Source organism: Saimiri boliviensis, chromosome 11 (assembly GCF_048565385.1).
Source record: "Saimiri boliviensis isolate mSaiBol1 chromosome 11, mSaiBol1.pri, whole genome shotgun sequence".
NCBI classification, from domain to species: Eukaryota; Metazoa; Chordata; class Mammalia; order Primates; family Cebidae; genus Saimiri; species Saimiri boliviensis.
Window position 1 is genome coordinate 107,439,965 of NC_133459.1, and position 26,505 is coordinate 107,466,469.

The following is a 26,505-nucleotide window of genomic DNA, read 5'->3' on the forward strand; positions in this document are numbered from 1 at the left end:
TCTTCTTTCCCCTAATTCCAGCTGTAGTAAGTTAAGGATTACTATAGAGTTCTGTCACTATTCTAATACTATTTGTATCAGGGACATCCAGCTACTGTCAAGGCATCTTCAGTCTCTCTTTGGTTGTAGAGGTCTCAATATTTCAAACATTGGCTCTGAGTCCAGGTCCACTGATTCCTAGAGATTTGTGAAGATGTTAAAGGTAGTTTATGAGATTTTTACAATGTTTCATAAAGCTCCATGGACTCTGAAGATGGTTTAGAACTTTCCCTAATTTGACCTTCCAATCCATTTTCAAATTATTATCTCGGTTTCTCTGACAAGCCAATCTGGATGAATCGTTAATTTAAAATGCTGCTACAAAAAAAAGTGACTATGTTTTCTTCTACTTTAAAAATCTTGTTTTTGAAAAGGTTGCCAATCACAATTCTACAAAGCTGAAGAAATAATTTTAAACATCATTATTTTTAAATGTGACAAAATAGGAAAATACCACTAACTGTGCTTCAAACTAAAGACTTACCTCAGGAAAACTGCCATGTTTTCTTATATTTTGAATCTATGTACAAACAAGTGGCAAGGACTGGTTGAAAGCTGGCCTGGGAAATGATGGTACTGGAAGTTCTCCAGTGTGAAGTTGAAGGTAGCTAATGTGCATCTCTTCTGGCTTTCCTCTGCTCCCATTGTTGCTTAGTATTATCCTTTCTTTCATTGAGTTAATCTGTAAATTCATGGGCTGGTTCCAGGGGAGGCTGTAGATCTGGCATTTAGCTAAAGGCTAGAGGGCTTAAATACAATTGCTCCTCACCATGAATTTGGTATGTTTCCTTCTAGAGGCATTCATTCAGACCCAGGTTATGCCTAGTGGAGCAGTGGCCAGAGGAATTCAGACCACAAAAGTACAGAGAGCGTAAGGTAGTAATAACTCTATTCACCCGAGATGTTTGCCTGAAAGGATCCTTTCACAGCAGTGAGTAGGTCTGAGATGTGACCAGAAAGTAGGGACTGTTAGATTGACTGCATCATTTCTCACCTTCTAGAACAGTATCAGGCCACAGAATTCTTAATACATTTGAGAGCTATTAAGAGACAATTTGGAACACCATTTGTATGTGTTGCTACAAGCACAGTAACTCTCTGGCTATTGAATTGATTTAGAATTCTGGCAGCTTCACAAATATGTATTTCTAAACTTGCATTCATTTCACTATTTTATATTTGAGAGAAGACTTAAAAAATAATTTTTAAAATATCCAAAGTTTGGACAGAAAAATTGGTTGGTACAGAAGTTTGGAAACAGCAAATATATACAAATTCTCCATTTGTGAGATGATGAAGGATAATGAAGGTGGCAAATACACATATTTCTACCATAAGGATCTTAATTTGTAGGTTCAAATACAATATATTATTTTATTAACAAACAGCTTGAGGTTGTAATCTGAAGAACTAGTTGATGATATTTCTCTGCAACTGATATGAGGCATCCCAAAGATTCTGCCAACAGCATTACAAATATAAAGTATTTTTTTATCTGTTATCTTAAGAGAAACTTCTTGACAAGGGAGTAGATCTTTGTTTCAGAGAGTAATATTTGCATTGAAGGTATTTTCTGGTTTCTTTCTTCATTTTATATGTCTGTATTCACGTTGTTAAACCAATATGAGGGCTCAATCTACTCTTTGATCACCTTTCTTCCAATTTTAAACTGCATGAAGAGATTTAATATAATCTGATGGATCATGAGGCATATTTTGATGACTAATAGAAAACTAAGTTCCTAAAGATTCCTGGCAGCTATAGAATTTAACATACTACCTAGTAAACTTAGTTGAGGGCCTTTAAGCATTTAAATGACTTAAATACTCAAAGTAGGCCCTTGCCAGTGCTTCTAGTCTTTGTCAACAGAAAAATGTGTTCATTCATCCAACCCATCTCTATTGAGTGGCTAATGTATGCTGGCACCCTGATGGGCACTGTTCCGGAAAATCTTTGAGAGAAACATCTTAGGAATTATTAGGGTACAAGAAGGAGTCAATAGGATGGAATGATTTTAACGTTGAAAAAGTGACTTGGGAATCTATATTCCAGGTGTAAGAGAGTTACTTTGAGGATGAGTTAAGCAGAGAGGGAATTTAGAAACCTGCCGTCTTCAGTACTTTCACTGTGGAGTAACCATATTTTCAGCTCTTGAGGCTGAGGGCCAGGGCCAGGCCCTTAATGAGGAGCTGTGGGCCAGCCTCTTGGAGATTCCTGCTAGTTGCTTTCCTGGCCTTTTCTACTCCCTCCTCAGTACCCCCTCATCCAGGATCAGAACAGAATCAGCTGGAAAATTAAATTACTCACCCTCTTAATGTCAGCTCCCATAAATTTCTTCCTCCTCCTCCCTCAGAGTACAGTTCAACTGTTTTAAGAGGCAAGCCCCTGAATGAACCTAGTGCTGAATTTAAACATTTAAAAGAGAAACATGTCCGTTTCAGATCTCCAAAGAGGACTTTCCCACAAGCTCTAGGTATTGACCTCTAGGGTCCTTCCATGCCACCTTCATTCTTTTCTTCTAATTATCGGGTTAAAAAAAAAAAGAAAGAAAAGAAAGAAAACACTTTTCGGAGTCAGCAACGCAATGAGTCCACTGGTTCCACGTCTGCCATACGAAGCAGATTTTTGCACAAGGATAAGGTTACCGCTGCCAGCCCAGGACTCCAGCGGTGTGGCTGCTCGGGCGCTGGACTCCTCCCCTCTCCCGCCGACCAGCGAGAGGCTAACAGACGGGTGCAAGTAGACAAGTAGCTGTTTTTATTGAATACAGAAGCGCCTTGAAAACTCCGTGTGCTCCGGGACTCTCCTGCAATTCCTTTCATACCCAAAGCGCTGGAGCCAAGCACGCGTCCCGCGTTAACTCCCTCCCATTTCTTCTCGGGGATTTGGGTAGGCGGGGAGGGAGGAGAGGAGTGGGGAGACGGGGGGTGGGCTGGTGGGCTGGGCCTGCCCGGAGTCCTCATTCTGGGGCCGAGGGAGGCGGGGGCGGGCTCGGGGCCGCCCCAGAGGCGTGTGATTGGGTCGGACCCTCAGCCTGCTTGTCAGTTTCGCCCTGGGTGGGGGAGCCCGGAGCAGGGAGGGGAGTGGGCGGAGGAGGGGGCTGCCCGGAGCCTCTCGTCCAGCCCACTGACGGCATGAAGCCTTTAGGGGCACACAGTACTCTCGGCTTGTTGGTGGAAGCCCCTCATCTGCCTTCATTCTGAAGGCAGGGCCCGGCAGAGGAAGGATCCGAGGGTCCCGGCCGGCGGGGCCGACTCAGAGGGAGAGGAAGGGGCTAGAGACACGGAGAAAGGCAACCATCAAATTTGGAGGAAAAAGCCCTTTGACTGCTCCCCCACTCTCCCTCCCCAATGGCCGTGTAGCAAACATCCCCGGCGACACCTCGGAAAGGACGAAGTTGCTCTGCAGGCGCGATTTCGTGGGTTGAGTTCACAGTTGTGAGTGCGGGGCTCAGAAATGGAGCCGTGGTCCTCTAGGTGGAAAACGAAACGGTGGCTCTGGGATTTCACCGTAACAACCCTCGCAGTGACTTTCCTCTTCCAAGCTAGAGAGGTCAGAGGAGGTAAGATAAAAAAAAAAGAAAAAAAAAAAAAGGACGTTGGGGAGGTGGGAGATTGCCGTCGGTCTGCCTCCTTCTGCGCCCTCCCCCCGTTTACCCTCCTACCCGCTCTCCAAGAGGAAAAAAAAAAAAAATCCCTTAAATAAAATCCAGATTGTAGCTGCCACCAGATTGGAAGTGGAAACTGGAGAAAGAGATGGATGTAGGCGGGACAATGAAGGGAGAGGAGGTAGGTAGCAGGAAAAAAGATCTGACAGGCGGAGAGCCTGCTGAAAATGCCCTTCACTACTTTCCAGCCTCTTTGAAAAGAGGAAAAATATTACCTTGAACACAAGGGCACTTATACAAAGCTTTTGTTTGAGGCACAGTCTTCAGAGCGCCCTTGGAATACATCTGGTTTCTTCAGATTCTAACTAATGGGAATATCTTTCTTTTTTTTTTTTTTTTAAAGGGTGAGCTGAGGGGAAATATAAAGGGTATAAAATAAACGTTGATAATGTTCTTTGTCTGCAACAAAGTGAAAAGCAGGCTGTTTTAGGTTTTGGGATATAAGAGAAACCAGGGTGGTGAATCTAGAAGATCAGGAACAATCTGTGTGTCGGGGGGTGGGAGGGAGGCCGGGGGGTGCAGAGAGGGAAGAATTTTCAAGCTATTTTAAGTGGACAAAAATTGGCAGATTATTATTAGGAATGGGTTCAAGATAGGGAGAACACTTTCCCCTGAATTTCAGTTCTCCCCCCACCCCACCCCTCCGCTTCTTCGTGCAGGTTGGACGTGCAGTTCTCTTGGAGAATGATGAAAGTAGCCAGGCAAATGGGGTGGGGGCGGGGGACTAGGGACCGGGAGGGAAGGGGAGGGGGCATGGGGTCGGGTGGGAGGAGAGAGGTAAGGAGAAGTTCCTACGTGGCACCACCAAATATTCAGTGGCCAGACCTGCTCAGAAGTCTGCAGCCCTGTCAGTACCCACGGAGGGAGAGCGACCTCACTCCTCCCCTCCGCCTCCTCCCTCCCCGTCCCCCGCCCTCTCCCGAGGCATCTGGCTGGAGCGGTCCGTTAGGTGCCTTGGACTCGGCTGGCAGGCGAATGCCTCCGGAGCGCAGGGAGCCCAGGCAGCGTCGGGCAGAAAGCAAGCTTTGTGCGTGGCGCAGAGAGAAGCTGGGGGGGTAGGAAGGAGCTGGGGGATAGGAAGGAGGGTGATGAGGGTAGGTCGAGGGAGATAAAAGGGGTCAAGCCCAAACGCGTGGGCTTTAGCAGAAACCTGAGTCTGGCGTTGGGTCTAGATGCCCAGATCGGAGCTCTCCCTAGTGGGAGTCTGCGCTCCTGGAGGCCGAGCTCGGCGACCAGGCCATTCCTTCCCCATCCTTAGTGGCTTTCAACTTCACGAGTAGCAGGCGGCGCTGGATGATTCCCCCGGTGACTTTTCCTGGTGAATACAGTGAACGCCTCATTGGGACTGCATTTGAATTTTGAAAGGAATTATGTTGATTAATTATGTTGATTCCTTCATTTCCACATTTTCAAAGATAGATAGGTTAAGAGAGGTTTTGAAAGCGAAATCCATCAAAAAGTTTGTGTTTTACTTTTGGTACCTGGTCGCCTGCTGGATTCGTCAATTCTGTCAGTAGTTCTGCCCTCTGCTGGTTTTGTTTATTATTTAGAATTCCTGCATCTGCCATAGGATTTGAGGCCTCTGTAAGTCCCTCTTAACTACAGTGGTCCTGGACATTTGATTAAGGAATGCCGTTTATTTTTCAACATATCACACATGTATGTAAATGAGAATATTGTAATAGTAGCTGTTTTTAAAAAAATTATAGAAATTGAGAATTTATTCTGTGATGAATGACATACAAGCACTGAGGGACACTTTTGCATGGATTCAGGGATTATTTTACTGATGATATTCATTTTCATTTTCCACATTGAACCTTTCTGTAAAGCTCTACGAATATTTTTAAAAATCAAATGTCTATACTCTTAATGCATACATTTTCCATTTTCTGTCTAGCGACATACCTGAAACAGTTTTAAACAGCATCCCAGTACCACATCAAATAAATGGTGGGAAAACAACTTTCTGTATTGTTATAAAGCCAAGTAATGATAGAAATAGCAAAGTAAGGATCAGATTTTGTTGGGTTTCTTGTTGATGAAATGCCTTGAAAGTTATATGATAGTTTAGATATTTATAAGATTTTGGTATGTGTTTTATCAAACTGTTCGGCGCTTATTGCTCCTAGGAGGCCACATATTAACATAAACCCACTTTTGTAGGCATTGTTATCCCCTAATTAACTTCAAAAAGGGAATAATAGTATATTAACACTTAAAAAGGAAACATTGGCTACAAAGTCTGAATCACCGTGCAAGGGAAAAATAAACCCAGCATCCAGTTCTAATAGTAACCTTTAGATTTGTGATTGAAGTAAGAAGTAAGATTTTATACCAGTTTCTAAATAAAGATATTATATCCCACCATCATACTATGACATTGATTTCACTGAGGTGCAGTGATAAGGTTTGGATGTTAAGCACAAAGATAATTTAAAACAGATCCAATTTTTATATAAAATTAAAACATTAAAGCCTTAAAAACGTCTGGGTTCATAACAAAGTTAGACTCTAAAGAAAATAATATAGAGAAAGATTCTTGGAAGTGAATGTATTAAAGAAAATTTATGACTTCATACCTAGTCATATTATTTTACTTTGAAAAATCAAACAATAATATAAAAATATTGAATATACTTATTAAAAATCAATCCTTATGATTTAGAATAACAAGGTTGTGATATGTATAAATATTTATTTTATTTTCAATTTTATATTTCATATATATGTTTATTGTTAAAATAAAAGATGTATCTCAGTGATTTATGGATATTCTTTGGCAGTTAGTCCATTACTTACTATTCATTAGAGGTGGGGTTTATGTGGAATTCAAAGTGACCACACTATGATTATGTTAAGATAGATAGGTTTATGTAAGGGTTTTAAGTAAGAGTTTAAGTGAGACTTAACTATAATCAAATACTAAAAAATAAAATAATTGAATAATGTTTTACTAATTAAAATCACATTTAACATTTGACAGTTAGGCCAATACCGCATCTTGCAAAAGGTTAATCAAACTTAGAATTTTGAAAGCTTGTCAGGAATTGAATGTGAGCCCTGTAGAATTGTTGTTTTGAGTGCCCGGGATCAGCAGGTGAAATGGTGCTGGCTTCCAGAGTATGTGCTAATCCAACCTTGCAAAGAGATCAAATTTGTCCATTTGGTTCCTTAATCAGAAGTAAGAAACTCAGATATGCTTCTGATAACAAATGCAGTGTTTGCTAAGATTATGAATATTATGTCTTACCATCTGTTTTTTAAATTTAAAATTGATTGGGGCTATAATAAATATTATAGAAGAGAAACACCTTCCTTCATGCTTACACACATAGCCTCAGTTTAGGTGACACATACGTAGTCAGTTTACTACATATTCTTTCACCTAATTGACCAATCATTTTGAAATTAAGTTTCTTAATATCATAAAGTGACAATTTGCTTCATAATTAGCACTTAACTGAGGTTCTACTTTATAAAAAATTATTCTCTAAAAGGTATTTGTATAGTTTTATTTTATGCATTTGCAAAGTGAGAAATGTATTTACATAACATGATTGCTTAAAATTTAATTAAGTTTTTTAGGTTTTTGATTTTTTTCTTCAATTTGTGACTAAAATGGAAGAAACACAGGGTTGTTCAAGTTAAGATATCCGTGAAATACAGCAAAGAAAACATCTCCTCTTTTCACATTTGTGGGTTGGATTTCTAGCTAAGAAAAATGTACAGTACTTTTCTTTTCTAAAAATTTACTTTTTCCTGAGATAAATTCTCTTCACTCTTATTCGTTTAGTGAGATGATTAGTTTAGTGAGATGTTGCCTATTTCATAATAACAAGGACTCAAATCAACCTTGGTTAAGAGTCTTCATGTAATACAGAGCTAAATTTTTAAAAGGTTAAAAAAGGCATTTAGATAAGATTTTTAAAAGAGAATGCTAGCACTAGAAATTATAGAAATTGCTAATAAATCTTACCTTCTAAATAAATGAGGAAACTAAGACACAAAAAGTTGTCAGCTGAATACTCTCCCTCATAAAAAATATTCTTATACTATTCAAGGTTTCTCTGAATAGAGTGATGATCTGTAATAGTGATCAAAAGAATTTTAAATAATAGAAGTCTGAGATGACAAAATGACAGGAGAGAACTTTAGTAGTGTAAGTTCTAATTAAAGCTTTAGTTTGGATTGTCCAAACATCTGAACATAAGTACCTTTTAGCTCAGGAATAAATGGATGGTTAATTTATAGGAAATACTCTTAATGGACTACCATGATACCTGTTATGCAGTCAACAACTATTACAAATTTAATTACCATATGTGAAATTGCAAGGAAGTAAAGGAGGAAGAATTTGATATACTATCTCTACATTTATTCTAGAAGTCTGAAATTACTAGACCATATATGTGCTAGAGTTCAGATTAGTGAGAAGGTAGATATAGTGAAAATGCCTTACATAAAGAAATTTGAATAGAAAATAGTTTTAGAATGCATTTTAAAAATACTCTATTTACTACCTTTGAAGAAAGGTAATTTTTTATCATTTGTATGCCTATTATTTGATTGTATAAGATTATCTGAATCAGAGTGGAAAGCATAATACTTTATAAAATATTTTTGTATACATTTGTTGCTGGATTAAGAACACAGTTTTGTGTACTCTCTGAAGTTGTTAATGGAAGACCAGGTCCAACATTGAATTTTTAAGACACTAAGAAAATTATATATTTATTTCAGAGAAAAGATGGCAAATATCTGATATTTTCATGTTAATTTTAATTGATTGGATAACGTGTGTAATATGTATATAATATAGCTTTCATTAATGTCAGGTAGTCATTATGACACATTGGATGTGTGTTGTTTAACATTCTTTTTTTAAACAAGTGGCAGACTTTAGGAAACAAACAGAGCGTAGTAGTGCAAGTTTTATTAAAGTTTTTATTTTGGATTGTCAAAGCATCTGAAATTACATAAGCACCTTCTAGCTTAGGAATAAATGAGCAGTTAATTTATAGAAAGTACTCACTCTTAAGAGACTACTGTGATATCTGTTGTGCTGTCAAAAACTATTAAAAATTTAATTACCATATGTGAAATTGCAGTGAGGTAAGGGAGGACAAATTCTTTTTTCTATCTCAACATTTACTTCTAGAAGTACAATCTTCAACTAGTATTCCCACCAAATTAAATCGAGTCTTTCTGTCTTTAGGGAAAAGCAATACATGACCATAGGGTCCTGAAGATTATACTGTGAAAGCATTTATCAAGAGTTTTTATACTCACAATAAACTCTAACAATTTATATAAATATGAAGTTTAAAAAATGCTGAGACATCGCCATCGTTATATATAATTTTAAATTTTTAATGATTATGTTTAGGTATTTAAAAGCAAGAATTTTATTGACTCTTAAATACACTTTTATTTTCTCCTTGCCTTTGGAGAAGTGATTAAGGGTGGTTGGTGTAATCATTAGGAACTGAAGGCAACTGCAAGAAGGGGCTGAGAGTTGGTCTGCATTTATGCTTTTACTCTTTCACTTCCTCTGTGTAATACTGGGGAAATGTGACCTGAGTTGGGAGTGGTGAGAGGAAACCAAACTTTTTTTCTTTTTTTTGACCATTCAAGTTTTGTTCCTTAGCAAAGAAGAGAGATAAATGCAGATGTTATAAAAAGTTGCAATGCTCCCTAAGTTCTTTCATTGAAGAGTCAACTTTAAATGCAGTTTTCAGTGTAGCTTTCAGTATACTCTAATGCACTTTCCAAATGAGGACATATTCCTTCTAAGTCCTCTTGCAATTTAATTCAAAACCTAAAGGTATTTTTTTTTCCACTTTAAAATGTCTTCTGTTTTAGATTGTATCGAATGTATTTCTTTCTCCTTCCTTCACAACCTTAATATGGTTTTATTGATACAGGTAAGTGTATGCTTTTATACTTTCAGTTGTGTCAGAATGCAACATGAATAATACTAGCTCCTAGCAAAGATGAAAGACAATTTTAAAGTGATTTAGTGAGTAATATCTATTTATCAGTTGCAGTCTTTGGCCTACTACTGACTTGGCTAGTGGTTCTTTAGACATTGGCTGATCACCAGACCTACTGTTATCTGGTAAAATAAACTCTTTGCTTGCTGCGCATGGAATTAGAGACAGTGCTATTAATTTAGGAGAAAAGACTTAGAGAAAGGAAAGGTTATCATATTTCAGAGTAAGAGACCTGCTTAAATACAACTTGACAATTGAGAACTAAAACAAACCTGTGTAAAAGTGCTTTAGCACAATCAACTTTTGCAATCCCCTCAAACCTTCTTCTTCTTTTTTTTTTTCTTAAAAAGCATTTCTTTCTTATTTTAACCAAATTTAATTGCTCTTGAATGGCTCTGTACTGTACAGGCAAATGAAGGTCCCTATTCATAGAACCTGAGCGCATAGAGTATCAGTGGAAGCTTCCTTCCTCTGTTTGACTGGTAAACTGACATCCGGGCTTAAAGGAGTGAACCTTAGACTGTGTGAGGTAGTTGGCTTTCCTTCCTCACTCAGATTTTCACATAGACTTCCTAAAAGGATGACTGCCAGAAAGAGCAGTAGTTGGCTAATAAGAACTCTAGTGCATTTTCATACCTGGCGCTCTTAGATAGCTCTGCAGAGAAGGAAAAAATGTAAATACTAAAGTGGTGTCTGCCTTTCCTCTACTTCTTTCTTTAGAGTCTAAGAGTGGAACTCAACCTACTTGCTGGCTGTGACTCTTCCTTTTGAATGCTAATGAACCTTCACAGTATTTCGCTGACCTTCAGGATAAATTTGTTGTCTAAATGGCTTAGAATGCCCTTCAGGATGTAGCCCGTCTTTATGTCCAGGCTTATGACCAGCCATTTCCCACCTCCCTGTCCCCACTTCCATTTACCTTACACTTCGGTGACATGAAACCTCTTGCCTGTGTTCTCCCCTATCTTCGAACGCTCTCCCTGGAACATCTGTTCTCTTCTCTTCCATCAGCAAACACCTTTTCATACTTTATGCTTCAAAATTTAACTACAATATCATAGCTCCAGAAAACTTTCCCTTAAATCTCCAGGCTGATATAATAGTGAGCCCTATTACTGAATGCATGCTCAGTATGTACAAGGTTCTATCATGTGCACATTCTTATAGCATCTTATTTAATTGTGACAGTTGTCCTGGAAGTAAGATGGTATCAAAATATGGACTTTACCCATGAAATAACCGAAAAACAGAGAGGTGAATGATATTGCCTAAAGTCACACAGCTAGGAAGTAGTAGACTCAGATGCTGAATGCTGCCAAACTTTCTCCAGATCCCTTGTTTTGACCACTTGCCCATGTTTACTTTGCTGGGCATTCTAATGCTTCTATACAGTTGCTTATATGATGATTATTGTGCCCTGGAGCCTAATAGTAATGTACAGATCATGCAGCTGAACCACAGAAAATATCAGATCATTGGGTGAATAATTTGACTGCCCTCAAGGAGAAATAGAAAGAGGTAAAAGGTGATGTTAGAATTCAGATAACTCTTCAGCCTGGTGATATGGTGATGGGGACCATATCACTCTTACCATTTTATGGACAAACCTAAGCCTCAGTGGTAATGGAGGATTGAAAGGGGAGTTTCTGGGAACCATAAAATATTACTTTGGTTTCTTTGACTAACGTAAGAAGCAGTTGACAGATGTATCTGTCAGTATTCGAGGTTCCAGCTGCGCTTGGCTTGGTTTCATTAAGTAAAAAAATTCTTACAGATCATTGCTTGTCCTAATCAGGATCCATTGCAAGGGTCGTCAGGTCTTATTCTACTTTAGGGGATTGATGTAATAGAGTTTTCTTATTGTCTTCAGTATTAAAATGTCAGACTTCATGATCCAAAAGATTTTTGGAGTGTGATCAACTGGGAAAATGTAACTGAGAGACCCATGGTTTGCAAAAAAATGAAACATTATTATTTTCAAAAGCAGTCATTTACATGTCAGTCTTCCTCTAGGAGTTGCTGGGTGGGTAGTGACTGTTATCTAGTTTTATTTGTGTCCCTGGTGTCTACCATGGTGATAAAATGCACAGTATTGATATAGTCATTATTTAGATTAATTTTATTCTTTTTTTTTTCACCCAGAAAACTAGTTTAAAATTGAATTAATTTGGAATGGTGTGAACCGAAAGTCTGAGGACCTCCTTGGGTTATGCTGTTAGTAGTAACATGACTCCTCCTCTTTAAATTCATTTTCTAAAAGTAAATAAATTGCAATTTACCTCTAGCTTTTTCATCTGAAAAACAGTTTTACATTCTCTCCAAGATGGCTCTGAATATTTGTAGCTACAGATTGACAATATTACCTCCAAAACTTTGTTTTGTTAACACTTTAAAATATGAAGTGATATTGACAGTAGCATAAATATTCATTTTACTTTTCTACGGTGAACAAGAAAATTTAATCTGAGAAAAATGTCAATTTGTAAAACTGGTAATTGGAAGTAGTCCTTTCACATGTTCATTATTGAATCTCCCATCTCAGATCAATATGCTATTGGGGATTAGTTGTCTGATTTTGCTTAATAACTATTAGAAATAGTGGTTAATCCATATGGATTTGTGTGGTGTATGTGCACAATAAACTATAAACTATATGTTTTACATATAGTTTATTTTCTAACTTGAATGGGTTTATTAACATAATCATAAAGCATTTTATTTATACACACACATATATATTGGAATTATTATATTATGAAGTACCGTCTTCAAACAAGAAACATATAGAGCTTCAAAGTTCCTAATAAAATTAGTAGACAGTAGTTGTAAAATTGTTTTGGAATATAGTTACATGGGTTTTATACTATATTGTTATCCATGGTATATTTTAGTTACACTAAAATCCCTGGTATAGGTATCTTTGTCAGCTTTATTTCATGTGTTCAAAGTATCTGGAAGAGAATCCATCACATAGTAGGCATTTGATAAAACTTTGTTGAATGAATGAGGGCATTTTTGAAATTGCAAATGACTTAATTGTCAATAACCTAACCACCTGAGATGTGATATATAGTTATGTGTATCACCTACTCTCAATGTCTACAGAAGTATCTTGAACCAATTTCTGCTGATATTATTGTGATTTTCTGAGAATATCAGTCTCTGTTTTGCCTTCAAGCCAAGCTATGACCTCTACTCTAAGTGTTTTCCCACTTTGTTATTCCTAAGAGTAAAAATTCTCATTGCTTGGGATTTAGATACTGTCTTCTCTAGAAATTCTCTTCTTCAGTCATTGAAGATTGGGGTAGTTGGCCTGGCATAACATTATAAAGCACACTATATTTACACAAAACTCAAATACTTATCACAAAATATTTTGATGGTATAATAAAAGCAGAAAATACAAATTTTTATATGTATTTATGGTATAAAGATATAATGATACCATTACACCATGATAATGATGGTATAATGAAAGCAGGAAACACATATTTTTTACCTATGTAAAAAATTCTGGCATCTATTACCATATCTGGAGCAAAATAACCAATAAATATTTGTTGAATGAATGAACTCATAAGCAGGATACTTTCAATAAAGTCAAAAGGACAGGGGTCCCTGGCTTAGTATCACAATTATTTTCAATCCTTACACTGGAGATTTGGATTAAATAGATTTTGTATAACATCCAAACATAGATGCTTTATAAAGTTTCACAGATAATTTTAACGCAGAAGCAGGGATTTACAAACCCTCTGTAACAAGAAATAAACATATAAACAAATAGAAATATGTCTGGTTTGTATAACAAGGCACTGGAAGTCAAGTGAAAGGTTATTCATTATAATGTGCAAATTATTTGATAACTATGCTATTGCTAAACAGCAGTGGCTCTGCAAGAACTGAATTGAACAGATCAACTCATCACAATATAGGAAATGCTTTCTTATCATCCTTCTCTCCAGAGCATGTAATAAACTAAATGTCAATAAATATTGCTCTTCTCAGCATTAAAGTCAAATGGTTATATTGGAAGTATAATTTTAGTTTTATAATCTTTTTTTTGACAGCCTTGGCTATTTGTAAATTAGAAATGCTGTACTTTTAAAATATCACACTCTCAACCAGTTTTTGGTCTTTTCTTCACCATACTCAAGAGTTGTTATGCTATTTTTGCTTTCAACTTTCAAGTCAAGCTTTTATGATATAAAAAAAGTTCAGGATTGAGGCGGTTCAGTAACTGTAAAAGCTGAATAACTATCTTTTGTGTCAATGACTGTGTTAAGTGCTATGGCTACACAGATACTATGTCAATCTCTATTCCAATGCAGTGAAAAGCTAATTCATACATGCAATCATTCATTTACTTATTCAACAAATATGTATTAGGTGACCATTAAGTTCTCTCAGTAAATTCTAAACTAATTCATTCATTTCAATGCATAGTCAACAAGTACAGGTTAAAAGCTCATTATATGTTCAAGGTAGTTGGTGGGCAAAGATAGTTACAATCCTGTCTCATGGTGATTATAGTCTACTTGAGGAGATGGTAATTAATTAAATAGTAACACAAGTGAATGTAAAACTACAGCTATGCTAGATGCTTTGAAGGAGAGGTATATGGTTCCTGGAGAATACAGAAGTTCAGTAAAGTCATAGAAAGCTTTCCTGAGAAATTACCAGTTAAGCATTGAATAATTAAATAAACAGGAAAGAGTATTCCAGGAAGTGATGTGAAGACCTTTATAAAGGGAGAATGGCACCATAAGGGACTTGAAGAAAGGACTCGAAAAATGGCATTGTGTCTGGAGAAGCCTCAGTGGGGCTACAATGTGAGATGGTGCTAGAGATAGGAGGCAGGGGACATATAACACAAGATCATAAGGATAGATTTTTCTGCATAGCATGGAAACATGTGACTAATTAAAAAGTACAGGGGAACTGCCAAATTAGCAGAGTCAGTGCATACTCTGATGTCTACACATAAGTAGGTTGTCCCAGTTGATTACTACCACTGGATCCTCTGACAGTGAAACTGGGGCCATGCTGTTTTTTTCTGGCATAGCCAACCCACTGTAAAGTCACTTTGGGTTTTCAACAATAATGAGTACATGTAAGTCACACTTTATATGGAGCTATGGTCAGTGTAGTCTTGCAAAATATATAATTAAACTTGCACTTTTATAAGCAAGTATGAAAGAAATGTGCCTACACAGTTATAAAATCTGCTATAAGACAAAAACATAACTTAGCATTTCTAAACCTTATGTGACTGTTCTTGTTACTATCCAAATTATGACAGCTTTTAGAACAAAAATTGCAAATAATAATTTTTGTGGCTTAGAATTTATCTATCAGGTCATCATGTCTATTTTGATTATTTGAGAGGACAAATAGTTTATTGTCAGCATTTTTTTAAGTCTTAAAGATGTCTTTGAGTGGAATTCAAATAGAGGTTTAAAGTAATTATGTCGTTGATTAATTAATTGTAGCTTTGGAAACACTGGTAGGCTGTCAACTTCCAAAGTTTTATTTCTTCTAGCCTTCTTTCCTTTGAACTTCAGACTTGCATACTTGATGACCTGTTCAATGATATCTAACAGTATTTATTAAGTCATCTCACACTTAGCATACCCGAAACTGAATTGCAAAACTCCTCTCCTGAAACCTGTTCTTTTCACAGCGCTCTCCATCTCACTTAATGACAACCCAGTCAATCATGAGGTGCCAGCTACAGATCTTGGAGTCAGCTTTGACTCGTTTTCTCTTTTGTTCCCTTTTCTACCTATCGGCAACTCCTGTCTGCTCCACTTTAAGAATATATGTAGAATTTGACCCATACTTTATGTCTCAGTCTAAGAAAACAACATTTTATATCTGGAAAATTGCAGTGACTTCCTCACCGCTGCCTGATTCCACTCCAGTGCCAGTGCACCTATAGTTTCTTTACAACCCAGCAGCCCCAGTGGTCTGAAAACATAAACTGAATGGAAAATCTCTGCACCTTTCTCTCAATTTTTCTGTAAACCTAAAACTGCTCTAAAAAGAAAAAAAAAAGTTGATTCAAGTCATCTTCCTATCCTTCTCCCCCTAACATTCTTGTGGTTTTTTAAATCTCATTTAGAATAAAACCCAGTCTCCCTGAACATTCCATAAGACCTGTACAGTCTGTTTTCAATGAACCCTCACTTTTACTTCTCTGACTTCATCTCTTTCATTATTCTTTCCCCCCACCCATGTATTCAATCTTTTTTATAGCAGTATTCACATCAAGTACTTATAATGGCTACCTTTTCTTTTTTGTTTAATTCTCCATGCTCTCTATCCAAACGGAACAATATTTTCTGTTACACAAATTTACATGAGAAAATCTCCAATGTACAAATGAAGGGACCTGAGAAGAAAAGAGAAATATTAGGAAGTCAGGATGGGGGAGAATTCTTTTAGAAAAAGATCCCTTTGTTGGAGATATATTTGTCTCCTTGCATGTCCTTCAACATTCTGGACCAACTATTGTCTCGGGTTCTTTGCACTAGTTTTTCCTTTTGCTTACAATTCTGTTCTGCAAAAATATCAGGATAGAGGAGCTTCCTATGACTTTCTAGACTTTGTCCAAATATCATTTTCTTACTGAGAACGTGCCTGTTCTTTTTATTCAATATTATATTCCAGGCCTTTGCAATCATCCCTATGATCTTTTTCTGATTCATTTTTTCCTTAGTACTAATCACATATTTGTCATCTATAGAAAATATGGTGTATTTAAAGATACCAAATTTGTGTTAATACTTGATATAAAATGTAAAATTAGATAATTCAGGAGAACAAATGTTGCCTTAAATTATTTAAGTTTACAGATGTTAGCAGCATCTAGGCTATATATATCCAATAATTCCCATAGTTTGTTTTTCCATTTTACATAGTTACATATAGTCAATATGACAGTCAAATTCTACACAGTAAAGCATTTTACTTATTTGATTGACACTATGGATATTAATTCAGATGTTCTGAGAGATAACAGCTGTGTAGAAATAGTAATGGCAGGTTGTACTTTGTTTTATTGATTTGAAAGAGCCATGGTGGTAGCTACCTATAAAGTAGATGGGAGCTATTCCAAGATGAATAACTAGAGAACAATTACAGATTAGATAGAGTCAAGGAAATGTACGTAAGTGCAGATATTTAAAGACAAATTGTTTATTGCCCTTAAACAAAACTAAATTCAGAATCCTGTATTTTATGTACAGTTGATTCTTGACCGACATGAGGGTAAGAGGAACCAAACCCTTGTGCACTGAAAATCTACGTATAACTTTAGACTTCCCCAAGACTTAATTACTAATGCATACCATTCACAGGAAGCCTTATTGACAAAATAAACAATTGATAAATGCATATTTTGTATGTTATATATATGTATATATATATGTTATGCTGTATTCTTACAATAGAGAACAGAAAATGTTCTTAAGAAATCATAAAGATTAGAAAATATATTTAGTATTCATTACATGTAAGTGAATCATCATAAAGATTTTCATCATCATCATCATCACCATGTTTAGGAGAAGACAAGGGGCTGATCTTGTCTCAGGGATGGCAGAGGCATAAGAAGTGGAAGGGGAGGCAAGAGAGGCAGACACATTCAATGTATAACTTTAGGGATATACAAAGTGTAACTTTAGGGATATACATTGTAATTGCTGTCCGACTTTTGCTTTTTCACGTCTCTAAAAAGGGTTTTTATATAGTACCAATCCTTCTTCCATTGTTCGCTTTCATTTTAGTGCCCATATCATGGAAGGGTCTATGTGATAAAATAAGTCAAAAACAGTCTTGCGTAATCAGAACACTTCTGCCAGACTGCCCAATATCAATGTGTTTTTTGATACTGCCTCTTATATTTATTCTTCCTCATCTTCTGGCACTGGTTTAGATGCACTCATCCTCATCAAGTTGTCTTTTTCTAATTACTCTGATGTGGTGTCTATTAGCTCTTGAATTTTTCCGATATATCCATATCTTGAAATCCTTTACCCCCACACCCCCAGGTTTTTTTTTTTTTCCCCATATCCACAATCTGTTTCCTGATTTTCATGATTTGCTCTGCTGCAAATCCTGTGAGGTCATGGTTAACAAATGGCCACCGTTTTCTTCAGGAGAAATTTATTGTTTCAGGCTTGATGAGTTTCAAGGCCTTTTTTGTAACAAAGATGACATCTTCAGTGGTGTAACTCTTCCAGGCTTTCATGATGTTCTTTCTATCGGGGTTCTCTTCCAGAGCATTGACAGTGCTTTCCATAGATTACCATGTGAGTGAGCCTTAAACAACCTTATGACCCGTGACCCAGATGTTGAATTAGAGATGTGGACAAGTAGACCATGTGAACACCTTTTCATTGAATTTATGGGGTTGTGGGTGGCCAGGGGCATTGTCCAGTATCAAAAGAACTTTAAAAAGGAGTTTCTTACTGGCAATGTATTTTCTGACTTCAAGAAACAAGGTATTGATGGATCTGACTTCAAGGACAAAGTATTGATGGAACCACTCCAGAAAAAGGGTTCTTGTCCAAGATTTATTGTTGTACTACTGAAAGGCAGGCAGTTGGTGTTTATCTTTTCCCTTCAAGGCTTGGAGTTAGCAACTTTACAGATAAGGGCTGCCCTCCTCATAAACCTGATTGAATTTGCAGAACAGTAGAGTTAGCCTGTTTCTTCTTACTTTAAATCCTGGTGCTCACTTTTCTTCCTTACTAATAAATAGTCTTTGTGGCATTTTTTTTTCCCCAGAATAGGGCTGTTTCATTTGCATTAAAAAACCTGTGCAGGTAACTGTCCTTTCTCCTCAGTGGTTGTCTTAATGGTATCTGGGAACTGGTTTGCTGCCTGTACATCAGCGGAAGCTGCTTCTCCTGTTATCTTGAAATTTTTAAAGCGAGACCTCTTTCTAAAATTATCAAACTACCCTTTGTCTCCATTACATTATTCAGCTTTAGATTATTCACCCAGCTTTTGCTTTAAGTTGTCATATAATGACTTTACATTTTCTTGAATTGTATTTGACTTCATAGTTATATAATGTCTTTCTCATAGACATCATCACACAAATAAAGCTACATTTTCAAATTAAGATTAAAAAAAGATGTTTAGCAAAAGTGTAATGCTTTTGTACTTACTGACATAGATTCAGTGATGGATTCAGGGACTTCCTATTTTTTTCCTTCTTTTTTTTTAAAAAAAAAGAAAAAAACAATGATCCTTATGTTGCATTCACTGATCTTGAAGTGGCAGGCAACCACAGCAGCAGACCTCAATGTACAGTACATATCAAGCAATTCAACTTTTTTTTTATTTTTAGTGTCATGACTTTTCTCTGCTTCTTGGGAGAATGTAAAACATTAGTGGCACTTCAGATAGGTTTCCCGGTGCTTTTCAATGTTACGATATTGTACTAAACATGATGGGAAAAACATGAGAACTGCAAGAGATCAATTTGTACAGAGATAGGCAATTTTCTAGAGAGATCAACTACTCATGGGGACATGATACTTAAGTAGATAGCTGCAACATTTGAGCTCACCGCAATAGCAACAGAAGGTGGCTAACAAGTCATTATAGTAGTACAATATGCACTACAGTTAATCTTGCACAATTTTGATTTCTGGCTGCATCTTTACATTTGTTTACATTTCTCTCTACTGTGAATGGTGCCATATGTGGTCTGTGTTTGTGTGCATAAGATTTGACAAATTTTGACTTTTTATACTTCATTTGTGTCTATTTTATGGTAGTAAATGATAAAAGACTTCTATCTATATATATTTTGTGCATTCATGACATACTTAACATTTTCTTAATGTTTTTGATATTTTTAGGCTACTTTGTTCATCTGGATGATTTATCAAATTGTCACAAAACTCCAAAAATATTTTTAAAATTTGTGTACTGAAACAAATTCACACGTAACTGGACCTACACATTTCAAACTAGTATTGTTCAAGGGTTAACTGTATTTCTCTCAATCCCTAAATAGGTTAGAATTATAAATAGTCAACAATGGAATGCTGATACAATTTATTTTTCTGGAAGTCACACTTTTTCACTAATTACACTTCAGAATATTTTACTATGGATTTTTATTGATCTTTCTAATTATCAATTTCACTATGCAGTTGGTTTTGTTTTAAACTGGAATTTTCCTGGAATTGTAAGAAAATACATTTACATTTGTTCATTGGATTTCTATTTTCTGCAAAGGTAGTAGCAGTAGGCTTGTTAGGTGCTTGGTTTAATGAAATTAACTATAAAATTCCTAAAATTCCACGTTACTGATTTATATTGTCTTTCTTATGTCATTCTTAGTGTGGTGTTCTTCATTGTTAGAATATGAAATACCCAGTTTTTTCAAGGTGTCTATCAAAATCTTAAGCCATTTCATGCTAACATATGTTTTTTGTATTATTTGTGTGTGTTTGTTATGTGTAGATAAATATATTAAGTAAACATAGCATTATTAATGACAACACATTTTAGTTGATTATAGAATCCTTTGGGGAAAAATGAACTCTAAATAGTATCATGGAATTTTTCCTATGTCCTGTAGTAATTAATGTAAACTATACAACTGTAAGGGCTTCATAGGTAATCTTACAATTTACTAATGAATTTCAGGAGTTTATCCCTTCAATTTTGCACTTGTGTTGGCTATAAAAATTAGATTGTAGTGTACAAATAAAACATCTGGTAATTTCTTTCAAAAATGGTTCTGTTGAGGGTAAAACGTTTATGCAGTTTCATTGGCATTATTTATGTCACATCATCATTTATGAACTACTATATCTTTTAAAATATGGGAGAATTTAGGTCAATATGCGTAATTTTCTAATATTTCATATTCATATATCATACATGGTTGGTATGTAGAATATGCATATTTAAAATAAATGAAAGAATACTGTCAGAATTAAGGATCACAATATCAGATTTTTAAGTTTTTAATAAATAACTCACATCAAGCCCACTGTGTTTAAGCTATAGTTATATAAATTTCTATGCAATGCAAAGAAAAAATAAAACAGAAAAATACTAATGATATCAGTGTATTAATGCCAGTTTGTACTACAGAGGGTAATGAAGTGCTGAGCATAGAAATATAGATTTAAGATCTATTTGGTTACTTAAGCTAAGTTCCAGGAAACCTGAGGTTTTCTATATCTGGAATAACATATGAACATGCCAGAGAGATATGCTAAGCAGTACATAATTTTTATGGATGATTTTGAATGGACATTTGGAGATGAAAACTGTTTAGCATTCTACTCAACCGCAGAGAGGTTTCCCAAGGTAGTCAGAGGAAATAGATAACAGAAATCAGTTTAAGTATAGCTCTGGGGAAATTTGGATGGTGCTCACTGGAAGTATTAAAGATGTTCAGAAGGGTAGAAATTTTGGGGAATAATAATTTTAGTTATATTTTGTTGAATATTTATTATGTATTAGACACTATCCTAAGTTTAAAATTTTTTATGGCATTCAATTCTCAAAATGAGACTAAGTTGAGAAAACTAAGTCTTGGAGAGGTAGTTAGCTTATCCAAACTCAAAGATATAGCAACTGCTTAATTTGGGTTATTTTGGGGGCAGTTCCTACCATAGAAACTAGTTATTAATTGTTGTTTATGTGCTTGTCACGTCCCAATATGTAGGCTCTTTCTTAAGAGCCATCACGATGTTGAAATATGGTACAGAATGTTAGTAGTAGGTAAATACCAGTTTTCTGTACTTTTTTCTTTTGTCAGTCCTGCGTCTCACTACCACATACTCATAGTAGCAATAGTAGGTTTCTTCTTTTTTTTTTTTTTTTTTTTTGACTGAGTGGAACCTGGTTGAGAACTTTGCTCTTTGCTCTGTATTATTTTATCTTTTTAGTTCCATAATGGTATGCCTCATGATATGGTCTGTGATGTGAGGTACAAGGTGAGAATAAGTGACTCTCTAGAAGTTGGGGAAGTATCTACATTAGGAAGGCTGCTTTACACCTGTGTTCTTGCCACACCTCAATCAAGCAATGGCAACAAACAAACTTGGCAAGCTCTTCAAGTTCTTGGTAAAGGTCACTTCCAATCCTCTTCCTTTCCCTTCTCAAATTGGTAGGAAAAATGCTTCAACTGTGAGACAGGTTGTAGCTACTTATTTATTCATTTGTTAAACATTTCTCTATTGATTATTTACTGTGCTTCAGTCACTATATCTTTGCAGTTTAACAGTGAATATCAATAGTGCTGATGATCATTGTCAGAAGGTTTACAGTCTATCAAGGGAGGCAGATGTTAAACAATAAATTACATCCTTAACAGAGAGAGAGAAAAAATATTAGCTGATATGAGTATGTAACAGGAGAATCATGACCATAGTTTAGACAGATGCTGTGCCTGTGAGCATGTAGCCTAGAGCCAAAGACATAATTAAGCAAGCAAATAAAAAAATGTAGAGTTATCTAAGAGGAAATACAGGACACTTGGGATCATATAAAAAGGTCACATAATCCTCTGGAAGGGCTAAGAATAAATCTCCTAGAATAAAACATGCTTATGTTTGCACTAAAAGGTTGAAACCACCGATTTTCAACCCCAGCTGCACATTAGAATCATCTGCGAAACAAAAAAAATGGATATTTGGGCTCTACCCCAATCATTCTGTTTATTAATTCTGGGATGGGTTCCAGGCATTCATATGTTTTAAAAGCTCTCCAGATGATTCTATTGACAGGATTGAAAAATTGGTCAACTGTCCTTAACCAATTGAGGAAGGACTGGAAATAATCTACAGATAAAGATAGCATTTTAAAAACTGAAAGTTATTCCAGTTCTAGCAATAAATTTGAGGGTGGACGAGTAGATAGTTGCTATTAGAGATGGTTCTTGGAGTTTTGGGCAGTGAATCCATGATGAAGATATGATGTTTTCTCCAGTGGTCCTCAGCAGCCATGGTGCATGCAGGGAGAATCTGGAGAGCTAAATTTGCTCAATGTTGATGTCTCCTTGAGCAAGCATGACTGATTTCCTTGTACTCTTTACTCTCTTGTATATGTGCTAGGGTATCTGCTGTTTCTTTCCTTCTCTTCTTCACTGAGAAACTCCTATTCATGTGTCAGGACTCAGGTTAAAAGGGCTACATAGTAGATATTTTAGCTATTGTGAGTATACAGTCTCTGTTGCAGCTACGCAACTCTGTTTCAGTGCAGGAGCAGTTATGGACAATATATAAATGAATGTGTGTGGCTATGTTACAATAAAAACTTTATGAAAGTTGAAATTTCATATAGTTTTCATGTGCCACAAAATATTGTCCTTTTGATTTTTTTCAACTATTTTAAAATGTACAATTATTCTTACATCATATACCATATAAAAATAGGCAGCAAGGAGCTCTTAGGGCATAGGCATAGATTTCCCCACCATTGTTTTCAGGCATTGTCACAAAAACCAATTCAGTTCTGACAAAAACTCTTTGAAGAAAATATTTTTGTTATTCTCCTTGTTCTGATATAAAAACGGAGGCCCAGAGTAGTTAAATAATCTGTCCAAAACATACAGATGCTAAGAGGCAGAGGTGTACTTAAGAAGCAGTCTTGCTCTTTAAAACAGTAATGCTGCTGTTCACTACTGGTCATGGGAGGTTGTAAAAAAGCTTAGAGAAGGAATTAGAGGTGAAACAATAAAAGCATTGGGAGATGTTACATCAGTGACCTATATGGATGCTGAAGGCAACAAGGGAGAAAGGATCAAACACTTGGGATCAAACTGATCGGTGAAAGGGTGGGAGTGCTCAAGAAGTCAATAGAACACAATAAAAAGTACACATTAGGACCTAAAAAAATTTATTTTGACAGTGGAGAGCCTGAGGACTTCAGAGGAAGTTGCTTCTATATATTTTCACATTATCATGTTTTACATTCAACCAACCTTTTATATAGTCTCTGTGTGTTTGTGTGTGTATACCTGTTCCTTTCTAGTTTGCAAAAACAGGCAAAGACAAGGCAAATAATTAAAACCAAGTGTGAAAGGTGCTATAATAGAGGCTAGCAGATCTAACCCAGCTTTGGGAGAGAGAGAATGTTTTCTGCAGAAGATTGCTTTATTAGGTATATTTGTCTTATTCTTCAGGTGAGGTGGAGCTAAGTGTTTCAGACAGAGTAGAATTTATAAAGGCCCAGAAGCAAACCAGAGAACATAGTGGGTTCTGGGAAGACTGAATTCAGTATGGCTAGAGCACTGGATGAGGACAGAACTGGGGACTGATGAGAGATAAGATGGTACATTAAGTGAGATTAGAGTGGTAGGATGAGTGGGAGTGTCCAGATTATACAAATTGTATATTCAAGGAATGTGGAAATCCATCTGCGAGTCAGTGAGATTCTTTGAAGGAATTTAAGCAGCAGAGTGACATGAGACATGGATTTTTGGAAGCTTAATCAAGCTGGTAGGATGAAGATTAATGGGGAAAAGTATGGAACCCAGTTAAATGGCTATTTTATGAGCACATTGAGCTCTGATATTCTATTATCCCATTTAATGAAATTTTAGATATTCAATAAAGGACAGGAAAATATCATTGAACAAAACATTGTGCTGAACTGGATCCATCTGAATTAAACACACATGGTTTGTGCCAGCAGTTGGCAACATAGACACAATTAAAATATTAAGGCCATTTAAGAATTGTTTTGAATATGGAAATTTTACTGGTTTGATTTACCACATTTAGCCATAAAATCACTTCTTTTAATCTTTGAACAGTTGCAGTTAGCAAAATATAAAGAATAGTTTTCCCACATATATGTGTATGTGTGTGTAAAATAGCAGAATCTATATAATGAAATGTATTATATGCAATGTCTTTGAGGATTATGAGATCAAATAACAGGCAGAATTTCAAAGTAGCTTAATTCATTATTTAGTTCACTTCAAGAAAATAAACTTAAGGACTTGATTAATGGAGTTTTACTTTTTTTGTAACTTGAAATGCCTTTTTAGAGAAAAAAAAAAAAAAAACTTGGTTGAAACATTTATTTTATGGCCTTACTTGTATTGTTTGAGGAGTGTACACTTGGATAAGGTCATGGTGGTAAAAGATACGTTGTAGGCTGGGTGTGGTGGCTCACGCCTATAATCCCAGCACTTTGGAAGGCAGAGGCGGGTGGATCACGAGGTCAAGAGATCCAGACCATCCTGGTCAACATGGTGAAACCCCGTCTCTACTAAAAATACAAAAGTTAGCTGGGCATGGTGGCGCACACCTGTAGTCCCAGCTACTCGGGAGGCTGAGGCAGGAGAATTGCCTGAACCCAGGAGGCAGAGGTTGCAGTGAGCCGAGATCGTGCCACTGCACCCCAGCCTGGGTAACGAGAACGAAATTCCATCTCAGAAAGAAAGATACATTGTATATGTTGCGGTCCATTTTATGTGTTATTTACCTATGCCCAGTTGTGACTATGACCATGGGGATGCATTCTTTTTTTCACAGAAAAAGACTGCAGCCTTCATAGCTGTGTTCATGTCTATTATCGAGTCTTTTATTCAGTTCTACTTTGGAGAATGGCTTCAGAGCAAAAAGATAAGACAATATAAGCAAATAAAATGCTGTGGTTTTCAGAAACATTCTTCTTTGGAGATATTTATATACTAGAGCAAGTAATGAGTTTAGTTCAAAATAAATGTGAACAACAGGGATCAATTAACTGGCTCAAATAATATTAACGTACTATATGTGTGTTTTAAGTTTATTTTTCTAGAAGTTTTATTTTGGGGTATATCAGTGTGGGTGGTGAAGTAGAAAGAGTATAGAGTTGGTATTTACACAGGTCTTAAGAGTAATCTTAGTTTGCTCGCTGGTTCTCAATTCTTTCTCTGCACAGAGGGGATAAGAATATATGGTTTGTCAGGGTTAATACCTGTAAAGAACTCAGTCCAGACACTGGCACATATTAGGCTCTCCCTGGCATTTATTATAATTATCATCTACTTAGTTGTGAGATAAAAGAAAACGTAAAAAAACTCAGATATCCTATTGACCTAATAACACGGCCACTGCAAGCAGGACTAATGCAAAAAAAAAAAAAAAAATGTTCTTTAACGCCGTTATAATTTTATATCAGGCATGCTGAGTGATACTTAGCCAGCACATGGTCTACTCTGAATATTTTTCTTGTTTTCGAATACAGGTAAGAAGCCAATAGAATACAAGTCAAGGAGGTCCTCAAATAATGTTTTGTTCAACTTGTTCAGTTATAATGTTGTTGATATGAAAAAAAAAAAAAAATCGTTTCCAGTCAGGGCCACTATGTGGCAGTTGCACGTTCTCCCTGTGTCTGCACGGGATTTCACCAGGCACTCTGGTTTCCTTCCACATCCCCAAACTGTGTTCAGAGAATTACTGCATCTAAATTGTCCCGGTCTGATTGAGTGTGTGTGTGTGTGCCCTGCTATGAGATGTGTCCTGTCCAGGACAGGTTCCCGCCCTGTGCACTGAATATTTGGATTGGGCTCCAGTCGTCTGGAAACCTGAACTGGAATAAGCAGGTTGGAAAATGAATGAACAAGTGAATGAATGAAGACAAATTCTTGTCAAATAAAAATTTGTAAACTCTGCCATAATTATCCAAATGTACGTAATAAATAATGTGGTACAAATCACTCAGAGCTCATCATATTTGTAATTGATTCTGAACAGCATGGTGGGAGGACATGCTCCTTACAATTTTCACTTTGCAAACATTTATACCTTAATTTAACCCAGCACT

General features: G+C 36.3%; 1 protein-coding gene across 3 annotated transcripts in view; it reads left to right on the forward strand.

Moving 5' to 3' along the window:
- The first annotated feature begins 3,116 nt into the window (after positions 1-3,116).
- COL11A1 (collagen type XI alpha 1 chain) overlaps positions 3,117-26,505 on the forward strand; it is a 215,055-nt gene continuing 191,666 nt past the window's right edge. The window contains exon 1 of one of the 3 annotated variants that reach the window (XM_074381332.1): positions 3,117-3,601. In XM_074381332.1, coding sequence (XP_074237433.1) covers positions 3,496-3,601 — 106 coding nt within the window. In that variant the 5' untranslated portion in view covers positions 3,117-3,495. The remainder of the gene's footprint in view (positions 3,602-26,505) is intronic. The other 2 variants (XM_074381331.1, XM_003933240.4) reach the window with 2 other exon arrangements.